The sequence below is a fragment of the Schistocerca gregaria genome, chromosome X (genome assembly GCF_023897955.1).
Source record: "Schistocerca gregaria isolate iqSchGreg1 chromosome X, iqSchGreg1.2, whole genome shotgun sequence".
NCBI lineage: Eukaryota > Metazoa > Arthropoda > Insecta > Orthoptera > Acrididae > Schistocerca > Schistocerca gregaria.
Genome location: NC_064931.1, coordinates 571,653,766 through 571,681,451, shown reverse-complemented (window position 1 = coordinate 571,681,451; position 27,686 = coordinate 571,653,766). Strand labels below are relative to the sequence as shown.

The following is a 27,686-nucleotide window of genomic DNA, read 5'->3' as shown; positions in this document are numbered from 1 at the left end:
TCTGTTGATGTTTTTCCTGAAGGCATATTTAACAAAACACTTACCTCAAAAATGTTGTTTGAACTCGTGTGTGATTTCCATTTGCAGATCACCGACCATTGATGTATTTACTTGTGGAGGTTTTAGTTGCGCTGCTTGTGGCCCCTACAAACCGCTTCAGTACACCTGATAGAGGAAAAGGTAAACTATTAACAATTCGCACAAAGCCACATATGCAGTCACTCTTTCGTGCCGGGCTTCCTATGTGACTGGAGGAGTATATCGCACCATAAAAAATTACCCCTCCGCTACGCACTTTTCAGAGATTTGTAAATTATAGGTGTAGATGTGTGTCATGTAAAATTAGATGAATGCGTAGTTTTACAGCATATTTCATCATTGGAAGAATGCAAAAAATTAAAGTACCAAGTTATTTCTTTAAACCGTCTGATCACAATCGTTTTTTCGTCAATGAAATGTGATCTGTGCATTTTTAACTGCCGTACGAAAGAATTTAAAAGGACACCAGACATTGGCAATTAATTGTTGATTTTTTGTGTTATTTATTAATGTTGTTTAAGTTACAACCAGCCACAAATGTTCGAGAAGTTACATCATTTTGAGAACTATGATTTCCTTCTGTCTACATATTTTCTGATATCTTGTTCTAAGAATTGTAATATCTCTGGTATACTTATTGTGATCAAAACTTCCAAAATGGCTTGGTGATGTGTTTCGCTGGCGGTGATTGTAAACAAATTTGGGAAGTCCTTTTGTATAATGCCAGAGAATGAGAGATATGGAGGTAAGAAGGTGTTTTACTTGGAAGTCACCGGTGTCGTTTGTCGTTATAGTGGAAAACATTTGAAAGTGCACTTCTTGTGTTTTGTGTATTGCCATGTGTTTTTAAAGTTCAGAACGGAGCTGCAGTGAGTTTATTTACACACGGTACGGTGTTCGAGAAATATGAAAAGAAGCATAACAAATATAATTAAAAAATACGTTCCGTTTTCGCATGTAATGGCAGAAAGTGAACAGTTTTTTTCTTCGTTTCAGTTACCGTAGTTTTTTTGAATCCAAACAATGAAAGGTGTATATAAAATGTGAAGTGAAATTTGATTGTTGTTGTTATTAAGTTTATTGTTGCTACCAAGCATAAAGGAAGACGGAGCTAATGTGGTTCGTACAGCTGTTTTATTTTAAGTAAATTTTAGTTGTCATTGACGCTATAACGTTGAAAAGTTTTCCTGTTCTCTTGCAAAGAACTTTTGTAGTAAGTTGTATGTCTTGTCTCAGATTCCCTTATATACATATTTTTATTAGAATATCTTTCAAAGTAAGTTTATTGTCTTATTGATTTTAATTATTTGATATATTTCCTCACTCAGAGTATTAAACTTTGTTCAAAGCTTTTACTGTTCTGACTGTTACCAAATAGTGGAAATGGATGGTGATATCAATTGTGAAAGGGCTCAAGTTGTTAATAAACTTTCGCTCAGTTCACTGTGAACTGCTATTGAGGGGACACCAATTACTGTTATTCTTCATAACCATCTGTGCTAGACCGATAGTTGTGAGCATTAACTTTTACTTCCTGAAACCGATACTATTTTCTGTGTATTTGGGAACTTACGAACATTTTATTTTCGCGGAATATACTTTTTTTGGGTTTGTGTTTATATTTTAGTTTGTTAGTGATTTTGGAAAGTACCCTTCACAGTATTATGTCTTAGTGAACTGCTATTCCTTAGAACTTTTGGTCTGTCATTTACGATTTTTTTGGAGCAGTTGTAGTGTGTGTACTATCAAACACTTCTCAAAATGCAACTACTGTAATAATCTGAGAAACTGTGGCCTATGGTGAAATACAGAGAACTTCTGTGAAAGTGTATAAATGATGCACAAAGAAAAATTATGTGCACATGAAAAAGACCATTGGTAAATGCCACACTGCCTACAGTAAACGTAGTGTGTCTCGCTGTGTGTCGAAGTCCAGGTTCATCTAAAAGCAATGCAGAAAAGGGTATCTTATTTCATTTTTGCACAGAGATTTTCTAAATTAGTCATCATCTTTTGATACATTAAATTAAAATATGTGTTATTTTTATTCATAATTACAATGGAGTGATAATGAGTTTGATTTATTTATGGACATATTTCTATTCCAGTCAAAACATGGGTATCTTTCATTGTGCTCCCAGTTGGTTGAAACTATAGGTACTGTGCAGTACTATTCATGTTTTATTTAGTGCTCACAATAATTCGTTGAATATTTAAATTGATTGTAAGTTGCAGAATGATTTGATTTTAATGTTGTGTGTCATTATATTGTAATATGCACTGAAGTGGTAGCAAACTGTGTTGTTTTTTTGTTTGCTTTGGTGCATATTAGGAAATGACAAGGCAAATGTTAAGTTCACTCCCCAATACGTATCTCAGACCAGTTCACGTCACGTACCGTATGATACTGGTGTAGATATGAATAGAAGTCATAGGTGAAATACAACTTGTACTAATTTTAAGAAAAATAGTTTTGGTGTGAATTTCATCTTAGAATGAAGCCTACATTTGTCAGTTCAGTTGACCCAAATGTTTGGTTAAATCAATGTTTGAGTCTATAAAGAAAGACATTAGCTAAGGCACTAATTTATCGGAGAGTAGGCATATGTTAATACTGGACAACTTATGTGATCTCCAGAAATAAGATGCGTAGGGCTTACACACTGACAGTAGAATGTCTGTGCATATGTGAGACTTCTGTGAATGAAATATGTAAGTCATATGGACCAAATTTCTTGTTGAATATTGGTCCATTGTTTAATGCAGCTGTTGTGGATTTACATTAAAGTTTTAGTTAATCAATTAATTAATGAGTGTATTAAATATGGAGCAAGCATAGACATTTGGGTTGTGTTACGAATCACTCTGTTGCCACAACCAAGATTTGGTGGGGGGCGGCACAATTGCCCTCAAACTCATCATACTCACTAATAATTTATTGTATTTTAGTTGAGCTTATAACCCAGAAATCCTCCTAAAAGTGTAGAATAGTATCTTCGTATAAATACCCAGTTGCCATAATGGGAGTAACTGCAAAAAAGTGCACATATACATAAATTCTGCCTCAGATATTGTATATTTGCAGTTGAGGTACATATGTTGAAACAGCACAAAGGGGGAAAGTGGTGAGTGGACTATCCAGCCAAGAAATGCGCGAAGAGAAATTTTATAAGATAACATTTAATGATTGGTTGTAAGTAATGCTAGTTTATGGATATGAAAATAGAAAAATTTCCCAAACCTCCTCTATTTTAATACCCAAGGAGCTTACTCTGCACCTTTAATGGAAAGTGAATAAGTCTAATAATTCTGATGAGCTGTTATTCATGTGTTTGTGCATGGGGGGGGAGTGAAGATTTCCGAATGCAAAGCTGAGCTGTATATAATTGTCAGTTTGTCAGGATCACTTATGATAAAACAGATTTTTTATGTGTAATGAATTGTGTAACTCATCCATTTGACTAATTTTGAATCTAATATAAAGTCAGCTTTTGTGATTACTCGATTGACCACCACAAAATTAATGCTCTGCATACTCGATTGACCACCACAAAATTTATGCTTTGCATTCTCTTCCTGCTCATTTATTGCCATTGATTCTATAAATCCTAGTAAATTATTGATTCAGTTTGCTAAATGATTGAGTCAGTTTGATTTAGTGTATCATCTTTAGTTTGTTTGCATCATCCAAGGAAAAAAAGTGATAAAATTAAACCTGTCACTTGTCTCGTAGATGGAATACAGAATGTAAAGTTTTGCTCATACACTAACAGTGACTTACTGCTCAACAGTTAGTTATTGGTTCCATAGACCATTTTCATAAGACATTATTATGTGGAAGTCTTTAATGTACTTGTTTCTAAGAATTTCTTTTTTCTATGTAGGCCAGTAACTCTTTCGGTCTTTGTTGCATTTGATACACTGATGTTTATCATTACCTGAGGAATTAAAGAATCTTAGTAGGATGAGTTTGTGGATGAATTCTTAGAAGACATAACTGTCAACAAAACTACTTCTAGAGCAGATTTAGGCGCAGTTAACAATGAATGCAGTGGAGGTGATTAAGCTAGTCTGATAGAAGGCATTACAAACACTTGGGATGTGGAGTGAAATTGCTCATGATCCATCAGTATTTGTGTTCATTGAGAGAATGAGGTTGAAGTTAGATTTGTAAAATTTTGGCATTAGTGTACTTTTTGTTGTTGAGAAGAATACCTTATGTTATGAGTGGAACAAACAGATGTGTATGTTGGGTAGGAAACAGAAAAATGTAGGATGGAAGTATCGAGTAGGTCCTCAAGGTGGAAGGATACAGATTTTGAAATAAAAGTTTCTGGGACTGTTGCAGCAGATGTGATCTTGTTGTTTTCTGATAGAACAGTACTGTAATACAAGCCCTTTGTTCACTATCAGATTATGCTGGTCTGTTCTGAGCAGGAATAGATTTTAGCTGTTGCCGAGATGTCTTCACTTCCCAGACAACTCATTGCAATCCAAAGACCAAATATACAAAAATTTGCCCATGTGGCGTTGCAGACAAGAAGCTCTGCATTGATGAATCAGTGGATTTGTGGTGCAATCTCTCTCTTTCTCTCTCTTTTCTATTTTGTTCCCCCTCTCTCTTGATATGTGCTTTATATGGAAAATTTATATAGTTCTTTAGATCTGATAAAACTGTTGTCTACTTATAAAACCTATGCATGTGGAACATGACGTAACAACACAAAGAATAACCTGAAATCATTAGTTTTTATGAAACTGAAGAAATGTTGAATGCCAATGTAGTTGTTTCTAAGTGGAAAGAGAAAAGAGAGATCAGTGGAAAGAGAAAAGAGAGATCCTCATCACTAATACACATAATGGTGAAATATTGGAATTTGCAATCACCACCTTTCTTCGATGTCAGCAAACAATAACCACACAAAGACGGAAGGTGGCAGTACTAGCAGTGGAGGATATGTAAAGCATGTGGGGGGACGTGGAAAACAGTGCAGTTGTTATGGTAATGCAGAATCTGACATCCAAAAGCATGATTATTAGCTTTCGGACCAAAGGCGGAAGCATTTCCGAAATGGTCAAGTTTGTAAACTGTTCATGTGCCACCATATTTAAAGTATACCATGTGTGGCAAAAGGGCGCTAACCAAAAGCAGTGCCGAGGCATCTGTGATGCACCATGGGCCATAAGCGAGAGGCGTGAATGATGGCTGCAGAGATGTGTACAGCTGATTAGACGTGCAACTGAATGGCCAGATGAGCCAAGGGATTACCAACAGTGTCTCCTCCATCTCTGTTCAGCAAATGTTACTGTTACTGTGTATGGGCCTCTGCAGCAGGTGCCTGGTTCATGTATCCATGCTGCTTGCTGTTCATTGACGGCGAAAACTGGAATTTGCACCCAAATACTGCAACTGAAGTCCTGTGTCATTGACATGTACGGTTTGAAACGTCTGAAAAAACAGACATCCTACAACAATTGTTGGAAGGGTCCAGGGCAGAGGAAGGAGCATTGTTTGGGAAATGTTCTTGTGGCATTCCCTGGGCGATCTCATCATTCTGGGAATCACAGTGGATAAACAGAAGTGTGCATCTATCATTAGGGACCATGTCCACCCCTATGTTCAGTTTGTTTTTCCTCGGCATGATGGCATCTACCACCGGGACAATGCAATGTGTCACGCAGCTCACAGTGTACGTACGTGGTTCGAAGAGTACGAGGATGAGTTTACTGCACTCGCCTCGTCACCAAGCTCCCTGGATTGAAATCCAACTGAGAATTTGTGGGACTAACTCAATCAGGCTGTTTGCACCATGAAGTCTCATTCAAGAAACCTAGTGCAATTGGCTATGGTGCTTTAGTTGGCATGTCTCCACATCTCTGTTGGTATCTTCCAGAATCTCATTGACTCTCCTCCTGCATGTCTCACAGCGATCTGTACTGCAAAAGGTGGCTATGCAGACTTTTGGCAGGAGGTCACATTAGTGTGACTGGACAGCAGTCGGAACCAACAGTGGCACGTCAGGTGTTGATAAGTTTGATTAAATGCTTTCCTATTATTCAGTGTTGTGGAAACTATTAAATGAATACGACATTGCTTTACACTTATAAAAATATAGATCCATTGGTTTTGAATTCATTTAAAGTGAAGATCTGTTGAGTCTCAACCTTTTTGAGGAACATTTATTCAGGCATTAATTGGGGATGTACCACCCAAAAGAAGACTGGAGCATGGGGTAGTTTCATTAGTTAGCCATACTGATAAGAAAATGTAACCAATAAAACCACGCCAAGTATACCCTTAACAGAAGAAACATTGCAAATAGCACTACTGTTGTATGACTTGTGAAGCAGAGTAAGTTGTTTGTAGAAGAATGCTTCAGGATCTTCACCAGTATTATGAACTTCAATTTCTAATATCGTTTGAATACAGTGTATATGTTTTATGTCAAAAACTTAACTATTTGTGTGAAATTTTGTGTGTGCTTTAAGTTACTCAATTCTGTGTGAAAATGAAAGTCGCCTTCCTTCATCCCATAACAGTTTACTACACCTATCTGTGACTCACACACATTTGCTATGAGTGTTTACTTGTCTGACACTATGTAGAAACTACTTTTGCATGAGTTAATTTGCAGTTGACGCCAGCAACTATAGGGTATCCATAATTAAAGTTCCAGTTTCAAAATGCTGTAGAAGGAGAACCACTTCTCAGAAAAATGTCAAATGTGAACAGCATATTATTGACATAGGAAGAACTATCTGGAGGGGGTGGGGGCAGAAAATACCTTGTAGGTGTTGGAATATGCTTGCACATCAACCGGTGCCACTTCATTCTCCAAAGGTGACTGTGGTGCAGGTTGGTGGTATCATTTATCTTAGTGTGGCATCGTTTATCTTGCGGCCATATTTTCTGAGGAGATGAGTCCTGCGGATAATGTTACCTTTACCATCCCTGGTAAATGCTATGAGAGCCTTTTGCACACCATCATCATTCCAATCCTTAAACAGCATGAGTGTATACTGAGGATCATTTTTATGTAACATCTCCCTCCAGACATCAGATAGCCAGTGAAGCAGCCACTGCAAATTTTTTGTCTCAGTGATATTTCCCTTCTATTACTTTTGAATACTACAACCAGATGTTCTCTCACTGGGGGTTTGTGGGTAACAGTCCTCCCACTGGTTATTTGTGGGTAACAGTCCTGGGAGAATAAATTTGGGACGTACTGACTCGTTCCATGACCTTGGAGATTTGCTCCTCAACTTGGTCCTACAGAACGTGGCATGTAAATAAAATAATTAAATAGTCATTTCAACCTACCAATACCAGACGTTACTTTGACCTATGATCAAATTATATTTATAGTGTATATTTTATATTTTTGAATGTAAGTTGTAGTGACAGGCTGTTCTGTTGTGCAGCTTGATGTCTAGACTAGTTTGAAAGGTAACAGTTTGCTTGTGAGTTACCGTATCCAACAAATGTGAATAAATTTTAGTTGTGGTGGTATATTTATCTGTAGAGTAGCCTGAGCTCTAGATACTTTGGAAGATGACTGGTTGAGTGGCAAAGCCCATGAATGTGACATTGTGAGAATAAATGTAATTCTTTTACAGCATATGTTTTACACACATTTTATTGTAATGAGTGGTTTATGTCCACAATTTTGGTTACCGTATTTCTCAAAACCCATGGGTCGTATCGGTAGTTCCATCACTCCAGGAATGTGGCTTTGCATTGCCGTAGGGATGTCCATCAGTCGAAATAAATTCACTAAAATTAAATGGTAAGCCATGGTCCTCCACCAAAGAGAAATACTATCCTATTACTAATTTGAGATGGGCTTAGAGACACACTCAGTTGGCCAAAATTTGAAGATGATAGGTCATAAGAAGCAGGAGGTCAGGTTCACATCTCAGTCTGTCACAAATTCCCATTTGTTGTTTCACTGATATCATTTATATTATTACTATTCATTGACTTCATCCCCATTGCTTTCATTGATTCATTTCCATAAATTTAATTTATTTGACAGAAACTAATAATTACCAACTGTGGGCATGCCGTGTGTGTACAATGAATTAGGATAACTTTACCAGTCAGGTTATCTTTGTATCATTTACTACTTAGTTTCAAGTGGCTATTGTTCCTGGCCTATCTACTGATTTTATTTATTTATTAATGAAAATTACCAATTTCATTATTTGTGTTACTCTTAGAATAAAATACTGCTGTTAGGTGAAACACCAGCCATTTGAAACAAAAATAGTAAGTGGTACGAAGATAAACTTACTGGAAAAGAGTTACCCTGGGTGACTGTACCTTTTACATTTTTTATGCTGTAAATGAATGGCAGTTTCCCTGCTAGTCAAATAAGGATTTGGGATTGCAGGCCTTAAACCATACTTTGTTACAGTTTTAGCCATTTTCATTTCTGTGCCTCATTGCTTTGGCACATGTTTATTCCATGTGTTCTTTCAGATTTGTTACTAATGGTTTACGTCAGGTGAACCAAGAAAAATGATAAAAGAGAGCAAAGACTTGCAGCGGGAAAATGGAAGTACACCAATTGTGAAAACAGAAGCGGCTACTCCTACTGGTGGAGGGCCAGAGGCTGAAGCGGCAGCTGCAGCAGCTGTTGTTGCAGCAGTATCTGCTGTAGTGAAGGAAGAGGCACAGGCGGAAGGTTGTCTCAATGGTGTAGGAGTGGATGAGGCTGAGCAGGTGGTAGAGAAACCTGCTGAGCCAGGACCGAGTTCCCAGCAGCCAACACCAGAAACAAACTCTGCTCCTGTCCCTGATTCCACAACACCTGTAGGTGAGTACTTACAGTGTATTGCATGTTTTGCACACTTAGGAGGTGCAGTAGCATGATGGCTTGTATGCAGTGTAGTTTCTCAGTAATAAGGTGGGATATGAAGTCATGTTTGCAATAAACGCACCAAAAAAATTTTAGGTACTAGCACCTATCTTTAATTTACCTATTGCTTTTGGATCAATTAAACACCAGGCAATATAGATGAGTATGATGTACATATTAGCATTCTGATTACCAAACTCTTCAATATTTTGTATGGAGTAGGATTAGGGCTAAAATAATAATGGGACTATACAAGTTCAAATTCTGCCCCAGACACACCAGTAAATAGATCTCTTCTCTCACTCTGTGGCTCTTTCTGACTAATGGCCTCCACCTCTTCCTTTTGCAGTAGGTAGTTAATTGTTGGTGTTTGCTTAAACACGTCTGTGTTTCATTTCTGAAATATTAATTGGAGCTGGTTTTGGAAGATAATGAAGAATTAGGCACCGAACAGAGGTCTGCAGTAGAGTAAAAAAGGATACCTATCTATGGTGTCCAGGTGTACTGCCGTGTTGTCAGTATGATTGGTTGTAGCAAGTTGCTTGGCTATGACTAATGAAACAATGTTGTATGTTATTGTGTTAGAAACTGTAGCTTTACTGGACTGGAATGATACATAGCACCGACAAAAACTCTTAAACATGCTGACCAGTCTAGTCATACTACAATCTTTTTGTTTTAGTTTTGATATTACTATTCCTGCACACTATTCTAGTGTAGTATTAGAGTGTAGTATTTTTTGTAGCATTTTTGCAAGACACTCATGGTACATGCTTTGCTAAGCCAGATGAAATTTATTAATAAAAATTGAAATAAGAAGAAATTTTATATTTAGTAAATGAATTAAAGTATTTCATACAGGTGGTTAATTGCTTTCAAATAATATGTAGGGTTATGAGTTAGAAACCGTGGTGAGTGTTTTACCACCCTATCCTGACATTGTCCATGTGGACAAAGAACATCGCAAGAATCCATGCTCTAGAATGTCAATTATTAGGCAGATCTCTGTGTGTAAAAATGTAATGTGTCTCATGCAAAACATTCTCTGTAATAAATAGTTTAGTAAACTGAAGCGATGTCAAATGAAGAGCAAAATTGTCACTAAAAGTGACTGAAACCTGGTTTTCTTATTTAACAGCAGAAATATATGTGAAGTATTGTTGACATGGCAACAATTGTGCTAAGAATTCTTTGTGTGTATGGTTAATGAACTGCAAGGCATGATAGCAGATCTGGTGTAGTAGGTCAAAATGGAACTCTTCTGAATTGAACAGCTGTGTTAGAATATGCAAGGAAGGAAATGTAAAAAGGAAAGTTGAGATGTCACATTTCCTTCATAGGAGATTTGCTGTTTCCCCTAGTACAACACTCTTGATGGGAGAAGACAAGGGAAGTGCTAATGTTCTGTGGCCCCTTGAGAGCTATTCTTCCAGACGTAATAACATACTGAGCACGTCTGAGGATATGTATCAAAGATGAATTCAGAAACCTTCGTAACTTTGTTGAGCAGTAGAGAGATGCATTAGAATTGTGATATAGCCTGAAATACTTGTTTTGGCAAGGTCTATAATCAGAACTGAGGCCACTGAAAGAGAGTTGGAATAGCCTCATCTTGTGCACTGCATCACTTTTGATACTTGGAAGTTCATTGTATCATCCTTGTATGAAATTCTATGTAAAGGTAGTATGCATATCTAAATATGTAGTTAATAACTGTGAGACATTTGCTGTTAATAAAACATTTCAGAAATGTAATGTTTATTTCCACTTTCAATAAAGTGTTAACTTTTTACTGAAATAGATAAATCCTTCCATGTGCCTGTGTGAGACATGTGAATATACTCAGGAAAATCTTAGTGTGGATTCCAGTGCATCTATGCTAATTTAAAGTTATGTGGTTACTACAACCAATGTATACTTTAGATGTATAGATGCTTAGATGTGTGTGATGTCCTTAGGTTAGTTAGGTTTAAGTAGTTCTAAGTTCTTGGGGACTGGTGACCACGGATGTTAAGTCCCATAGTGCTCAGAGCCATTTGAACCAATAATAATTGCTGTATTGAGTAGAACATGTTGCATAGTTTGCGAATTTCGAGATGGTAGAGTTGGAGGAGTAATCTACCTGCATTAAATTTTGTGTGAAACTCAAGAAAACCTTTACAGAGACACACTAATAATATATATAAAACAAAGATTCCAAGACTTACCAAGCTGGAAAGCGCCGGTAAATAGGCACAATAAATAAAACACACACACAGAATTTCTAGCTTTCGCAACCGACGGTTGCTTCTTCAGGAAAGAGGGAAGGAGAGGGAAAGATGAAAGGATGTGGGTTTTAAGGGAGAGGGTAAGGAATCATTCCAATTCCGGGAGCGGAAAGACTTGCCTTAGGGGGAAAAAAAGGATAGGTATATACTCACGCACACACACGCACGCACTCACTCACGCGCGCACACACACACACACACACACACACACACACACACACACACACACACACAGACACGTTGTCTGCTTGTGTGTGTGTGTGTGTGTGTTTGTGTGTGTGTGTGGGGGGGGGGGGGGCGCGCACGCGTGCGCGAGTATATACCTATCCTTTTTTCCCCCTAAGTAAAGATAGCTCTCAAGTAGATTGGTAACTCATACAAGTTGTCTTCACAAAATTCCAAAACATTCATAATTTCGTGCCAGTGGTGTGGTGGAGTGAAATGCTGTTGGCATTCCTGCACACACCTGTGGTTAATGTGTAACTGCCGGAAGTTTCATTGTTGTATGCCTGTTAGTTATTGTTCAGTGCTGTATTGAGTAGAACGTGTTGCCTAGTTTGCGAATTTCGAGATGGTAGAGTTGGAGGAGTAATCCACCTGCATTAAATTTTGTGTGAAACTCAAGAAAACACTTACAGAGACACACCAAATGATGCAGGAAGCCTATGGTGATGAGTGCTTAAGCCATACTCAATGTTACAAATGGTTCACATGGTTTAAAAATGGCTGGACAGGAGTTAAAGATAATCCTCATTCAGGACGTCCTGCAGTGTCTACCAGTGGCGTTCAAGTCAGGAACGTCAATGAAATTGTGCGTGCCAATCGAAGACTGACACCCAAGAAATTGCAGAAGAATGTAACATTTCAGTTGGATCATGTCTTGAAATTCTGACATAGCATGCAGGAATGCTTTGGATTGCCATCAAGTTCATCCCATGGCTCATGAGTCGAGACCGAAAAGGCCTTCGCCTCACAATCTGTGAAGAGCTTTAGGATCACGCCAATGAAAATGAGATGTTTTTTAAGAGAATCGTAGCTGGTGATGAGACATGGGTCTACAGTTATTATGTTGAAACCCAGGTTCAATCTTCACAATGGGTCAGTAAAGTTTCTCCAAGACCAAAAAAAGCTCGTCAGGTCAAGTCAAGTATCAAATCCATGCTTATAGTTTTCTTTGACTTTGAAGGATTAGTTCGTCATGAATTCATGCCCCAAGGACGAACTGTTAATTGATGGCACTGTTAGGATGTGTTGCGATGCCTGCAAGAAAATGTGAGAAGGAAATGGCCTAAAATGTGGTGATATAATTCATGGCTCATGCATCACGATAATGCACCTGCACATTCATCCCTCTTCCAACATGACTATTGCACAAAAATGAAATCACTGTGCTGACTCATCCTCTGTACTCTCCAGATCTGCCCCCTGCTGACTTTTTTTATTTCCAAAGTTGAAAACCCCATTGAAAGGATGAAGACGTGCACCCATGGATGAGACCAAAGAAAATTCGCAGGCAGTGCATTGCACAATCCAGTAAGAGATGTACTAAGACTGCTTCCAGAAGTGGAAACGGCATTGGAAGTGGTGTATCAATTGTGGAGGAGAGTATTTCAAAGTAGACCATGCACAATAAGTTAAAGGCAGGCATACAAAAATTTTGTGGACAAAGATCTGGAATTTTTTGAACAAACCTCATATCAATACTTATTTTATTCTGGCACAAGGGTTTGCAGTTCTCTGTTCTTTTTTAACAAGATGTTCATCATCCTTGTCTACATTAGTGTAATATATGTAGAAGGTGCAACAAAACAATGGAACAAAGTAGGTGGCTTGTAGAGGGTGGTACTAAGAACAAATTGAGGATAGGAACCCATGTCCAGAAATGTCATTTAGCGACACCACAAGATGTAGAAACTAAAGGAGGCAGTGCATGCTACTAGGCCACCCTTTGGCAGCAAACACATGTTTGTACAATGACAAAATATAAGAGGAACATCTTTAATGATCTCAACAACATTTTTGATATTAGATGGCATCAAATATCTCTGCACCTGTCTTAGCAACATTGCATCAGTGTATAAACTTAAGTTTGCTGTGATGCCTTCCTAATGTCAGATATCCTCCCCTTTATTTTTAATGCCCTGTGACATAAACGGATGACTCTTTCAGACACCTACATCTACATGTCTTCGTAGTTCCTGTTCTCTGTTTATTCATTAAGCCATGCTACAAACCCATGAAATTTGTCATTATCATTTTGTTATACACAATGTAGTAAAAACGGCCAATACTGTGGAATATGTTGACTTTTCTTCAAGGTGACTGCTGTGTAATTAGATGCAGTTGGAGATGCACAGGTTTGTATCGTGATTGGTTTCTGTTGGAATGTGGTTGGCTGCCATTTGTGAAATGAAAAACAAATATTTCCATGGAAAATCATGACCAAATTAATCATATCTATATGCAGATGGTTGCGTTTCGGACTTACGTGAAAGCACTTTGAAATAGGATTGTGACTGAAGGCGGGAAAGGCCAACCATGTAAACTAGTGTTTAGAATCACATTGAAGTTGGCTGTAGATTATTCTTATGAAGAGAAGTTAAAAGTGATTCTAGATTTGATCCTTAGTTTATGAGACACTAAAGAAAGGCATAATGCATGGTTTGCATGCTAATATTTGCACACTGACACAGCAAGCAGCTGTGATTTCACTGTAAACAGGAGTGTAGATTAGTGTAGTTTCAATCATATGTCATTATCTTTTCTTCTAATCAGTTTTTAACAAAACTAACCTTTAGTTGACTAGAAAATTGCAGAAATAAATACTTGTCAAGTAATGAACTTGAGCCAAATGAGGATTTCATTCATTTCTGAGCTGTCGCTTACCATGTCCACACTTCGTTGGTACTTTCCCTTCTAGTGTTTGCACAGTGGACTCAAATCAGTGTTGGTCTCATGTTGAGGCAGTCATTCCTCTGATTTTGGACTTGAGCTTTGAATCTGTTACATCAACATTTCAGTGAGTAAGTTCTTACTTTCAGTATTCACTATCGGGCAGAAAGTTCCAGGAAGGAGGAATCATCATGAAGACATCAAATCAGAAACATGTTGTATGTTTCTGAGGCATTCCTGCCACACTGTTTTGAACCAAGACTGTAATTAATTGCTATTTATTTCTGAAGGATAGTGATGAGCCATCTGGCAAGTAATTTTGACACAGAAATTTAATTGATGACTTACTAGGGCAGCAGACAGACCTGTGAAAGAAGAAATATATGTTGTGCTGTGAAAAAGCCTTCCATTTTACAGACAAAATTTTATTCCCACACCATGTAATCAGAACCTCTAAATGTTGCAAAGAATTAAAAATGACTTGGTAAGTTCATGGGGAATTTCCTTCCATGTGGTTTGCATGCCAGTCTACAGGGCAACAAAAGAGGCTCCTGGAGAACTGTGATGTAGTAGTTGCTAACCAGTGAAATCACACTTATGTTTAAGGGGGTGAAATGTAAGTCGAATTCTGGGCCAGAGAAGCTGTGATACCGGTCATTATTCAAAGAAGGCTTGCACAGTCTTTATATGGCTTACCAGAGACCAGACAGTATTCTCTTTTTGAACTATTGTACTAATATGACTGCCCAGCTAGTCGAGCGGTCACTGCTTTCCAAGCGAGAAGGCATGTCCGTCCTCGACACAAATCCGCTGGCAGATTAGTGTTGAGGTCTGGTGTGCCAGCCACCCTGTGGATGGTTTTTAAGGTGGTTTTCCATCTGCCTCGGCAAATGCGGGCTGGTTCCCCTTATTCCACCTGTCACACTATGTCAGCGATTGCTGTGCAGACACCGTCTCCACATATGTATACACCATAATTACTCTACCATGCAAACATTAGGTTACACTCATCTGAAATGAGACATTCCTGGGGGGGGGGGGGGGGGGCGTCCACTGGGGGCCGAGCCGTACAATAACCCTAGATTCAGTGTGGGGTGGCGGTGGGTGAACTGCTGTGGCCTGTTGTGGGCTTGTGAACCACTGAGAGCTACAGTGGAACGAAGCCTCTCCGTCATTTCTAGGTCCCCGCTTCAATACAAAATTGCACTAACATTACACCCTTTGATGTTGGCAAGGTGTCCTTAGTTTTTACTGCATTTGATGGCTCTTTCATGCTCCAAATTTGTGTTTGTTTGGCCCAATATTTCTTGGTCTGCAATTTTCTCAAACATTATGGTATAAGTGGTGTATTTTTGGGTTGTGTTGTTCTGTAAAGGAAAAGATTTTTGAAACACTAGAAAAATTCAGGGTAACATAGGCTGAATTCCCATTTGATTTATTGAGTGAAAATTAACTGTAAGTCTATATTCTTGTGATATAATAAGCATGAGTTGGTATTATGTACATGAACTGTTTCAGCCACTGTTGTAAGCTGTATATAAGAGTTGCTTCTTATCAGGTTTCTGCCCTATGAATAATCAACACTAAGGAATATCTTGCACTAGTAGTGTAAAATGCCTGGGCATTTATAAGTTGGGGCAAATGCCCAGGATAAATTCCTTGACAAATGTCCAAAATTTATAAATGCCGTGGCATTTATGGATTTTAAAGATTAATTGATACATGACACTTATAAAAAAATTTTAAGCTGATATTTTGTATTGGAAAAGATGTTTTGCAACACTACTTGTTCAAAGCCCCCTTAGAGTTAGGGGAGAGTTATTGGGGGGGGGGGGGGGTAATAAACTGGACTGTAAACATAACTTTTTAAATCTTTAATAAGGTCACTTCTTATAATAACCGAGCGAGGTGGCGCAGTGGTTAGCACACTGGACTCGCATTCGGGAGGATGACTGTTCAATCCCGTCTCCGGCCATCCTGATTTAGGTTTTCCGTGATTTCCCTAAATCACTTCAGGCAAATGCTGGGATGGTTCCTTTGAAAGGGCACAGCCGATTTCCTTCCCCATCCTTCCCTCACCCGAGCTTGCACTCCGTCTCTAATGACCTCGTTGTCGACAGGACGTTAAACACTAATCTCCTCCTCCTACTCTTAATAATAAAAGAAAGACACTGCACTTTAGAAGTAATTTTTGAAATGAAGTATAGTTTATATTAAGCAGCTAGCCTGTAGGTAGTATTTTTACTTACACTATACTACTGCACAAAAATTAAAAAGTTGTTCTCAATCACATTTTTCAAACTCTTAGGGAACTTGAAACACTTTTTGGTGTGCTTTTCCATTTTGTTGATATATGACTGTTTGTATTCATTAAAATGATATTTACAAGACACTCCTTTCCTATTTGAACTGAAAACTTTCCAAATAGGTTGTGTGTTCTTAACCATCTTGCAACTGTTCAATAGCGTATTGTCTGTAATGCTGTAAATGACCCAGAGAGGAGGTTTTGTTGCTTTTCACTCAACCACACAGATATGAATGACTGTCAGATCATCAGACCAGTATTGCCAGTACCATTTAATTAAATAACCCACAGAATTGTACGAATTGGCTGAATTAACAGCCACTTGCCAAAAAATTCGTCTACTACCTATTCACAGTAACAACAATAGCACTAATATTTCATTAGAATAACTAGAATTAGTGTAAACATGTTCATCTCTGTCTGATGCCATTAATAACTCAGCATTCATCATAAGGATCAACTGAACACATTCATTCCTGTGTCCTCACATAATATACTTGGTTTGTTCAGTGTATTCCATCACTGGAATAGGATATCTGTTCATCATAACTCATTACCATGTGTCAATCTATTTCACTTAAGTGTTCTGTTAAGTACAAGCACTTATTTTGTACCGTTGTATCAACAGTGCTAATTTTTTATTTATGTACTGTCATGTGCAAAGTCTAATCACTGAAAGAGATTTTTCACGTGTTTCTTACTGTTTACTTCATTTAGACTGACATTGCACAGTTTTGTTCTACTTCAAAAAGCCTGAGTGATTTGTGTATAATTTTGCTATTAGTCTTACAATAATTTCAAAATGTTGACAATGTTTAATTCAACCATGCAATTGTCTTCAGTTCCTGATTGCCCAGTGAAAGTTGAAGAAGCACCAGTTACTGAAAAACTTGTACCATCAGTTCCAATTAAAACTGAGCTGAATGGCAGTGGTAGTAGTAGCAGCAGCCATGATTTTCCTGTGACAACAGCCCCTCCGTCAGGCGGAGGGTCCACTCCGACATCGACAGGTTAGATGTTATTGTCTTTTAACTGATGAGGTGATAAAAAATAATTGTAAGATACTGGTAATGCAACCATTGTTCGTATGCTAGATCACTGTGAACCTGGACTACCCATGAGCATGGGTCTCACCACAACTACTGGACCACCTCCAAATGGAGTCCAACCTCTGCCCAGTAATGTAATTAACAAACAGCCAGGCAGTATGGAGGCACAGTATATGCAACAGCAAAGCCAAATATTTGTATTTTCCACCAACTTGGCCAACAAATCTGCTGATGCTGTTCTGCAAGGTCAATACCCATCCATCATTGCCTTTCATTGCGCACAGCCAGGAACCAAGAAGTACTTAGAGGTATGTAGTTTACCATAAAGTTCAGTATTGTGTTTACTGAAGTGTAGTTGATGCAGAATAGCTAAATATGATTTTTTTATTCAATCTATGTGTGAAATGGCACTGTTTAAACTTCGGGTATTGGGTGTGTGAAAACTCATGTTTCTGATGAGTGATTAGTTTTTATCTTAGGTGCACCTGCATGGATTGTAAGCAAGTAACAGGTAGTACTCTTCTAATGTAAATAAGATAAACAGCTTGCTGTTATAGATTTTGTGATGTGTACTGAGAACTGCCTTAATAACTCTCACTTCTTTCCTTAAAATGTATTTTGTACTAATGATTTTTGATTTTGATTTTTTGAAATGTACTAAAACTCCAGATTTCCCCCTTTCCATGTTTTCTAGGTTGTATTACATTACTGCAATTGCATTCTGTTGATATATGAAGACAGCTCTGTTTATGGCTGAGACTAATTTGACACCAGATGCTGTTCAGTTCGGTCACAAATGTTGTGCCTCAAGTGCAAGTTCTTTTTTACATATGGGCAATAATACTTGTATTACATGTGACTGCAGCATCATAATAATTTCCTTCACTAAGTATGAGAACCTCCTTTCCATGTTATATAATCAAGGAAGACATAAAGGGAAGAAACCACTTACTAGCAGAGCAGAGGGTGGAGGCTCCAGGGGGGGGGGGGGGGGGGGGGGGACTCAAAGAATGTTGCATAATTTTGAATGTGAATCATGTGAATTTATTAAAAATAAAAGGTATTGTTTTGTATTGGAACATTCTGTAAGCATTCATTTGAAATTAAAGAGTATCCTCAAAGTACAGCAATAATTAGTAAAGGAAAATTTTCGATAAATCATAAGCTGCACTAGAACTGTTCTGTTTGCCAAAACCAGTTTTTGGGTTTTCCATGACAATTCTTGATAACAGATATGCATGTCATTGCTATAGAGATACATCATGTAAGTAGACTTACATTTCTGGCATTGTACATGCAGTTATAATTTTGTAGACATTGCTGTACATACAGTTGTTTGTTCCTCTATTAGCTGCCACTGATGGTGGGTTATAAATCCTAAAACAGTATTGACAAATCAACCATTTCAAATGGAGCTCATGGTGTACAGACGATTTCCTTTAATAAATATTTGAAAGCTAAGGAGCACCAAGCATTCAAGATTTTTACAGCAATAACATTATATCCATAGTAGGTGGATAAATTCTGGAATGTACTGCAACTTAGGCTTTATTAGAAGGGCTGTACTTGGGAAAAATTGTTGTAACATAATTATGTATCTAATCTATGACTGATTTTGATAATTTTCACATCATATTCAAAAGGTTTATATTCAGTTTTGATCCTTCACACTGGGTGTACACCATCTGCGTGTACACAAAAACTGATTTGAATGCATTTGAAAATGAATCATAAATGCTAGAAACCAGTCATAGTTTAAATAAAGTTCTTCCAATATGTGTGGCTGGTTGTTGCCATTGTCTTACAACCTGTAAAACACACATTGTTTATGTGGTAATTAATGTGCACAATAACATTGCTGACAGTAGACGTGATCAGCTGTGACTCGTATCTCTGCTGAAATGCCTATGGCTTTGAGGACCCAATAGCCTTGCCACCTCCAAACTCACTCAGTTCTCTCCATTCACTGAAATTGTATTTATGAAGTAGAATGTGGGTATGCACTTACATAAGCATTTGTTCATAACATGACATCACAGAAAACATGTTCAATGTGGTTGACTGAGACTTTAACCATCTATGGTACATGGATTTCTAATTATGCTGTGGGTGGGGATTTGGCTTAATGGATGTAGTCACAGTGCTTAAGACACACTGGATTTGCATTTGGGAAGGCAGCAGTTCAAGTCCCCATCCATCCATCCATCCATCGAGATTTATGTTTTCTGCAGTTTCTCTAAATCTCTTTAGGCAAATTCTGTGGGGGTCCATCTGAAAAAGTCACGGCCAGTTTTCTTTAAAGGCTGAAAGATGAATGAAATATATAGAACAACTATAAAAAAGGGAAGATAGTGAAATATATTATTAAAAGGTAAGGGGCATTGATGTGACACTGTGAGAAAAAATTGACAGGGCTCTGAAAGTCACAAATCAAAACAGGGCACCTAAAATAGTAAACATTCCCTGAGAATTATTAAGATCCTTGAATCAACTGTGCAAAACTGTTCCACCTGGTAGGTATGAGGCAGGTAGAATACCCTCAGACTTCAGATGAATGTAATAACCCCAATACCAAAGAAGGCAGATGCTGACAGTGTGTCTCAGAATCCTGATCTTCAGAAGGATGGAACAACAGTAAGAAGGCTATCCACATCAAGATCAGTTTGGTTTCTCAGAAATGTAGGAGCAAGAAGTTTTATTAAGGAGGTCATTAGAGACCGAGGACAAGCTCTTACTGGGGAAGAAATTTGGGCCTGCATACAAAAGAATTATCCTAGCATTCACTTTAAGCAAATCAGGTAATTAATGGAAAACCCAAATTTAAATGGCCAGATGGGGACATTTACTGCAATCTTCTGAAATATAAGCCCAGTGTGTTGTCATTGTGCCATCTCACTTGGTAAATGCTGGAACATGCAAGGTAAAAAATGAATTTGCAGTTTATCTTCGAAGATAGATTGAAGGAAAAAATCCACATTTACATTTTTAGATTTAGGGAGGAAAAAAATTTGTAAACAGTGAAATGAATACTCTATTTGGAAACTATGTTTGTTGACATTGACTAATTACTCTCTTTGGAAATGGGAGAAGTTTGGAATGAAAATTATAGTTCAGGGAGAAGAAATAAAATCTCTGTAGTGTTTGCCATTGATATGGTTTAATATGAGGTGCCAAAGAATTGGAAGATCTGTTGAATAGAATGGATAATGTCTTGAAATGAAGCTTTAAGATGAGCATAAATAAAAGTAAAACAAAAAGACTGATTTTTTTTTTACCTGCTTGTATAGCGTGACATGCAGCACATTTGCCTGCAAGTCAAATGAGACGTCTGAGACCTGGATCAAATCTACTTGATGGGTTAATACCCATTGCTATAGTAAACCGGTCAGCCTGATTGTGATTTCTAGATAGTTTTACACACTCATTAAGGGAAGTGCTGAGCTGGTCTCCAGTCCCCACCCCAGAAAATGCTATATGCAAACAGTTGAAATATTATTACACACAGAAAAAAGTTTACAAAATTCATAGACAGATGGTGCACAATGCTGCTCTCCCTTAATCCTATCTCACACAGAGTAAGAGTCGCTGCAAGCTTACTTGCCAGCTCGCATGATGGCTCCCTTGTGGGCTTCATTGTCTGCTCGCTGGCTGCTCTGCAGGGAGCTGTGCATTTTTTCTGTTGTAGATCCAGTGCTACTTTCCTTGTGGGGCATAGTAAGGCTCCATGAATGCTGCTTGCATTGGCCTATCAGAAGTCCTGTTTGATGTTTGACGTCACGGCCCTCAGAGAAGGAACTCTCAGACAGCGCCAGTTAACCTTCAGTACCAAACAGAATGTCACCTGCCTGCTGGCTGATCTTTGATTTTTATGAAATGATTATAAAGTAACTAGTCAGTAAAAAATTTTGATTGTCGCCCATCTTATAGCTTCATTCATTGGCTTCATGACAAACTGCCTATCACTTTGTTAATGGTCATATTTATCATGATATTTCAGGATTAAGTAAACTAGTGCTAGAATTTTGGAAAGTTTCCAGTGAAAAATAGAAGTTGGTGTGAATTTGTGTTTGGTACATGGTAGGCCATATGGTACTGCATATGAAATATAGCTAACATACTGAATTATTCTTTAAACATGAAAGGACATTGATATGCATCACCATTCTTGGGAAAAGGGTTCGCACGTAAAGTGCTTCGTCTTGAATTCATGCACCAGCAAAAAAAAAAAAAAAAAAAAAAAAAAAAAAAAAAAAAAAAAAAAAAAAAAAAAAAAAAACCAGAATGAAATATTCACAAAATGTATTGTATCTTGTAAATGGTTTCAGATATTGAAACAAGATTTTCACAAATGATAGTGTGCAAAGAGGAGATTATACAACAGATTAACATGCAGAACTTCTGTATCTAGCATGATATTCAAACGACTGTAGAATTTATTCAATGAAATAATGTAATATTTAGCCGCGAGGGATTAGCCGAGCAGTCTAGGCACTGCAGTCATGGACTGTACAGCTGGTCCTGGCGGAGGTTTGAGTCCTCCTTGAGGCATGGGTGTGTGTGTTTGTCCTTAGGATAATTTAGGTTAAGTAGTGTGTAAACTTAGGGACTGATGACCTGATCAGTTAAGTCCCATAAGACTTCACACAAATTTGAAATTTGTAATATTTAAGTGCCATCAGAGCTGATGAATGAGATTGCTGTGGGTTGTTTTTGAACCGAGAATGGGTCTTTTCATAAACTTTTGATTAGTCTTTCCATCAGTTGCTCTTTCATGATTCTGTCACAATTTCAACTGCTGTAGAATGTTAGTGAGATGAATATAAACTCTGCTGTATTTTGCCAAAAGAAATTATTTTAATGTGGCAACAAGGGGACTTGCGTATTACCGAAAACTTGTCATTGACAACGTTTCTCTGCAGAAAACTGAAGGTAATGATAACTTTGGGGGAAAGAAAACACTTACTTCTGTTGTAATTTCGTTGGAATCCTAGGTCCCATTGTATTTTTAAAGACAAATGATATGGAGTGAAACTGGCCAATAGATTTTATTTCTATATCTCAATAATCTAAAAAATACGAAAACGATTAACAGCACATAGTATGTCATTTCTTCTTTCCTGTCCGTGTACAGAATGCAGGATTGTTCTTTTTTACCACAAACATCATCTAGATCCTCAGAGATATTGGTAATCTGTTTACACCATGATGAGTAGCTGATAGGATTTTGCAAATTGAAATGTTTCCATATGTCTCAGATCACTGAGATACAGAAATAAAATTCTTTGGCCAGATGGAAAGAAAAGTAAACTGTTTATGAAAATGCCCATCCTCAGTATAAAAATAATTTGTAATTTCTTCATATATATTATTTCAAACCCACAGCAAATCTTGTTTCACCAATTCTCAAGAATGGCGATAGGTAGCAGTGGCACTTGATTATTACATTATTTCATTAAAAAAAATTGTAGTTGCTTGAATATCATGATAGGTATGGAAGTCTTGCATATTAATCATATGGCAAAATAATCTCCTCTTTGTGTGCTATCATTTGCCATGATTCAATATCTGAAACCATTTACGAGATATGAGGAATTTTGTGAATATTTCATTCTGGCTCATTCACTGGCCCACGACTTTGGGATTTTACACACAGTCCATTTTCTCGAGAATGGCGATAGGTAGCAGTGTGCTCCAAGTTAAAAGAATAATTCAGTATATTAGCTGCATTTCATATGCAGCAATTTTGACATAACATGCACCAAATGCAAATTCATGGTGACCTCTATTTTTTATTGCAAATTTTCCTAAAGTCTTGCAGTAGTTTACATAATCCTGAAATATCACAATAGATATGACCCTTAATGAAACAGCAGGTAGTTTGTCATGAAGCGGATGAATTAAGCTGTGATATGAGGAAGAATCAACTTGCCTTTTTTAAAAACTTAATAGTTTCTTTACAATTGTTTGAGAAGGTTGCAGTTTGGCAAGCTTGTGCACCTTACCATTCATGGAATCGAGCCAGCTAGCTAGCTTCGGTGCTGTCATACACTGCATGTGAGGTTCAGCATGTGAAGTAGCCATCACTGTCACCTGCCAGCCGACAGTCATGCGTGGCAGCTAGCAAACTTGCAGTGAACATTATTCTGTGTGAGATGGGCTTTAGGTTACCCAGCTGTGTTGTGAGAAGAAGGGCATTTTGACACAAAGTTAAATAATAAAAATTTACCAATCATGAAAACAGTGGACTCCATACAAAGGGATACGTTCTAGAAAATAAAGTGAAGGATAACTGAATTTAGTCAGCTTCAGTTGGCTGAAGCTTAGGAGATTAGGTTAGGAAGTGAGACACTGAAACTCATGTACTGATTTTGCTATACAAGTTGTGCTATTTACACAGAAAAATAACTAATGACAACAGAAGTAAATGGGGTGTAAAATGAGTGGAACATGGATAGGTAAGTTACTAATAGACCTGTCTGTGAAATTAGAAGATACACATTTGAATCAGATCTAATATAGAGCTTTTAATATGCCAGATATTTCAGATCAGCTTACACTCCACCTTTAAAATTTGATGCTGCAGTGTTTAAACAACACAGCCCTTGCCTAAACTTTTGCACAATACTGTTAAGTTTGTTAGTTAAATTGCTTTATGGATGATTACAGAAAAATTAGAGCAGTAACATTAAATAGTGACTCCTGAAGTTTATTCCACTAGTCTTGGTTTGATAAGTTTTTTGTACTATTGCCAGTTATTCAGCACTTTGGGGACCGACATTTCTGCTGTTCGCCTTTGTCTTTCTCAAGAAGATTCAAAGACTGATACGCTAATGTGACTCAACTAGATATAATTGAAATGTAGGTCCACGAAGTACTGAATATACGACAATATTCACATAATCACATATGAGCAATTCTCAGTTCTTGTGGTTGTATTAAATATGAGCTGTTGCAGATATAATTTTTTAAGATACATTTATGTGTTTGGATTAGTTTTTCAGATCTCTAAAAATAACGTTTTTTTTTTTAAGTTTGTAAAGCGCAGATCACTTTCTAGTTAAATCACTCACTTTGAACGCTACATAGATTGCTGAGAAATGTAGCGGTTGTTGACAGGATTAAATATGCTGAGGCTACGACATAGTTTGTTGAGGTTCTCAGTTGATTAACTCACAGTAATGCCTGTAGATTACCAATCATGACATACTGTGAGTACTGCCTTTTATTCTGTTTATTCAAATATTTGTCTGTTTGCTGAAGAGAATGAAAATGTATGTCTGTGGAAAATTACATTGTTGTCATTTTAACTTTGCTTTCACTCTTTGTGTTCCATCTCATTGCTAAAATTTTGTTTTGAAGTTAATTGTAGCACATCATTTTCAAAAGTGGTGGTAATTTATGTTATTATAACGAAACTGAAATTTTTTTGGAGCATGCGGGATCCTGTTTGCTTGATTTGTACCTCTCTGTCGATGTGTTACAGTTCTTCTTTTGTTCTCAACTGAAGTTTCTCGTTGTGACTTTATGTGTGTTTGTTTATTGTGTTATTCCTCTTGCATGTTTGTTTGCATTCAGGCATTTTTGTGTACGCTTTATCTGTTCTGCAGTGTCTTTAAGTATTGTCACAGGTGCAGTGTGTAGAGCGTGACAATTTACTGTTTGGCAACTTGATTGGGCTTGTGCATCTTGCTTGGTCCACAGAAACACCCACTGAAGATGAATCAGTTCAGCCGCCAGAACCCTGCGCAGTGGCTCAATAACCTGGTACAAATGAAGCAGAAAGGAGGGCCGGGGGGCTTGAAAGGAAGCACCACTCCACTACCTGATCCATGGCTGCAAGTAAGAGCACAAACTAATCAAGTTGCTAGGCAAATTCGCCAATTACGTTATTTTTTTTTTACTCATTGGCAATGTGATTTTGTGTGTGCAATGTTATTGCTATCATCTCTTCACCTATGGACAATGTTTTTTATGATAATTCTGAGTTAACTTTTGCTTTTGTTTGATGCACGTAATTGTAGGTAGCTAGGCAATTATATGTGGTTTGTCCATCGTGATGGAATATTGTGTTTCATTTTAGAAGTACCAAATTAATTATGTGTATGTAAAAAATATTAATCTTGTCATTTATTGCATTTCATGTATGTACTTTATGGTGTAGTTTCATTACAGATCTGTCAGTTGATAATTTAGCGAATTTATTGTCACAAATTGAGACACTCACTTCATGTCTGAGAATCCTATTCTCACTCAAGATTGATTGTAAATAACAGCAGTTTCATGGAGACATAGCTTTCTGAGTTTTGTTGGAGCAACCATGTTCTCCTTTTGTATATATTTGTTTTTAAGAGGCAGAAATACTTGCTAAAGGTTTGTATACAAATTCAGAATACTTTTTTAGTACTGTCGATTTATATGTTTCTAGGCTGCTTCTCGTTCTCTTTGTCACATATTCACTGTTCAGATGTTCAAACACGAAAAAAAGAACAGATTAGACCATGCAAAAGGGTAACATGTATTCCTATTTTTATTAAGTAAAGTGATGTGTGTGGAAGTATATGGTAGTGACTTTCGGTATTCACAATGGTTAATAAGTATAGAGTCACATTTGGGAGGACGGCAGTTCAAATTGCCATCCTGATTTAGGTTTTCCATTATTTTCCTGAATTGCTTAAGGCAACTGTGGCTGATTTCATGCCCTGTACCTTCCAAATTCGAGCATGTTCTCCTCCTTTAATAGCTTTATCATCAACGGCATTATACCATAATCATCCCTCCTTATTTCCAAGTAACTGGTGCCAAAAGTTATCGTTGTTTATGCTGTGGGTGATGTAGTTTTTGGGGACACGTTATACAGAATATGATTGTAAATGCATAGCTACCGACCTTGAGAAGAGGCTGTCAGTGATCACATTGCAGACACTGTGGAAGGAAGGGGGGGGGTCAAGGACAAATCTCTCCTCCCCCCCCCCACCCTTCCGAAAGATTTTAAAACATAGGAGCCAGATTTAGGTCTTTAAACAGTATATATCAAATATTATCCAACCTTAAACAATGAAGATATATTTAATTGTATCATATTAAAATTAATCCAAATTATCAGTTTCAGTGAAGAAAAATTCTTCAGCCACAAATCTGCAGTTGATCACCTGGGCACATCCATGTTGTTTATTACTGACTCATAGAAAGTGTTGTAAACCTCTCCTTCTCCTCCTCCTCCTCCTCTTCCTCCTCCTCTCCTCTCCCTCCCCCCCCCCTCTTCCTCCTCCTCTCCTCTCCCTCCCCCCCCCCCCCTCATCTTGCCATTTTTCGTATGGCAGCAACTCACATAATTTGCTGATGATAAATTTTTCCAAAGTCAGATAATGAATACTGTTGTGCTGTGATATTGAGTTAACGAATGCTGTTCTTGAGGTGGTATTGAGAAATGAGGACCTTAATTTTTCTTTATCTGCATCTCTGTTGCTGGAGCGAAGCAACGAAATATTTTTTTGTTGGGAGTCATCCTTCTGTTTAATATTTTTGTAACTATAACTTCAAGCATCACAGAGGCACTTCTCTGCTTCATGTTGTTAAATTTGCTGCTTATCCCCTCCATTTCATAAAAGAACACGTGTAAAGACAACACATAACACCACAGACATAGCAAAAACAAACACTAGTGCTGTGTAGTGGCATTCAGTGGTAGCAGGCCAGGAACAGTGTTCCTTTGGTCCATATCGACACAGCTGCGGAACACTTGTTTTGTGTTGCCAAGATGCTGACAACATGTTGCAAAGAGTGGTAGTACTAGGCGCGAACATGTTTCAAACTCTGTGTAAACATGCTTTTGGTAAGACATGGTGATGAAATTATTCATAGACTGGTTTACTGAGTACTTGGGAGGAAATTATTACAATCTATAAAACGTTTCAGTGACATATGATAAGCAAAATGTAAACGTTACCTTTTTTAAAAAAAATCAAATTGTAAAATGTCTATTTCCATAAATTTTAGTAACTTCTCATAACTGTGTAATTAAGTTGATCAATCTGTAACAATTACGGACAATCCATAATAGTTGGCAGCCATGTAAATGTTTAACAGCTCTGGAAAAGACGCGTATAGTGGTGTAACACATTTTGCTATTGTGATTCAAACTTCACTTAAAAGACGCTTTGAAGTATTGTACAATTGAAGGTCGAGGTGGTCGGAAGTGGCTGCAGATTGTAAACATGCCTCGCGTGACGCGCAGGCCGAGTTGCCGTGCTCTATGCAGCATGCACGGCCTATG

At 37.6% G+C, this 27,686-nt stretch overlaps 1 protein-coding gene across 2 annotated transcripts in view; it reads left to right on the top strand.

The window, feature by feature from the left end:
* Positions 1-658: 658 nt before the first annotated feature.
* Positions 659-27,686, top strand: part of LOC126297778 (protein BCL9 homolog) — a 93,075-nt gene continuing 66,047 nt past the window's right edge. The window contains exons 1-5 of one of the 2 annotated variants that reach the window (XM_049988956.1): positions 659-784; positions 8,522-8,858; positions 17,207-17,374; positions 17,459-17,721; positions 25,115-25,252. In XM_049988956.1, the coding sequence (XP_049844913.1) occupies positions 8,561-8,858; positions 17,207-17,374; positions 17,459-17,721; positions 25,115-25,252 (867 nt within the window). In that variant the 5' untranslated portion in view covers positions 659-784; positions 8,522-8,560. The remainder of the gene's footprint in view (positions 785-8,521; positions 8,859-17,206; positions 17,375-17,458; positions 17,722-25,114; positions 25,253-27,686) is intronic. The other variant, XM_049988957.1, reaches the window with a different exon arrangement.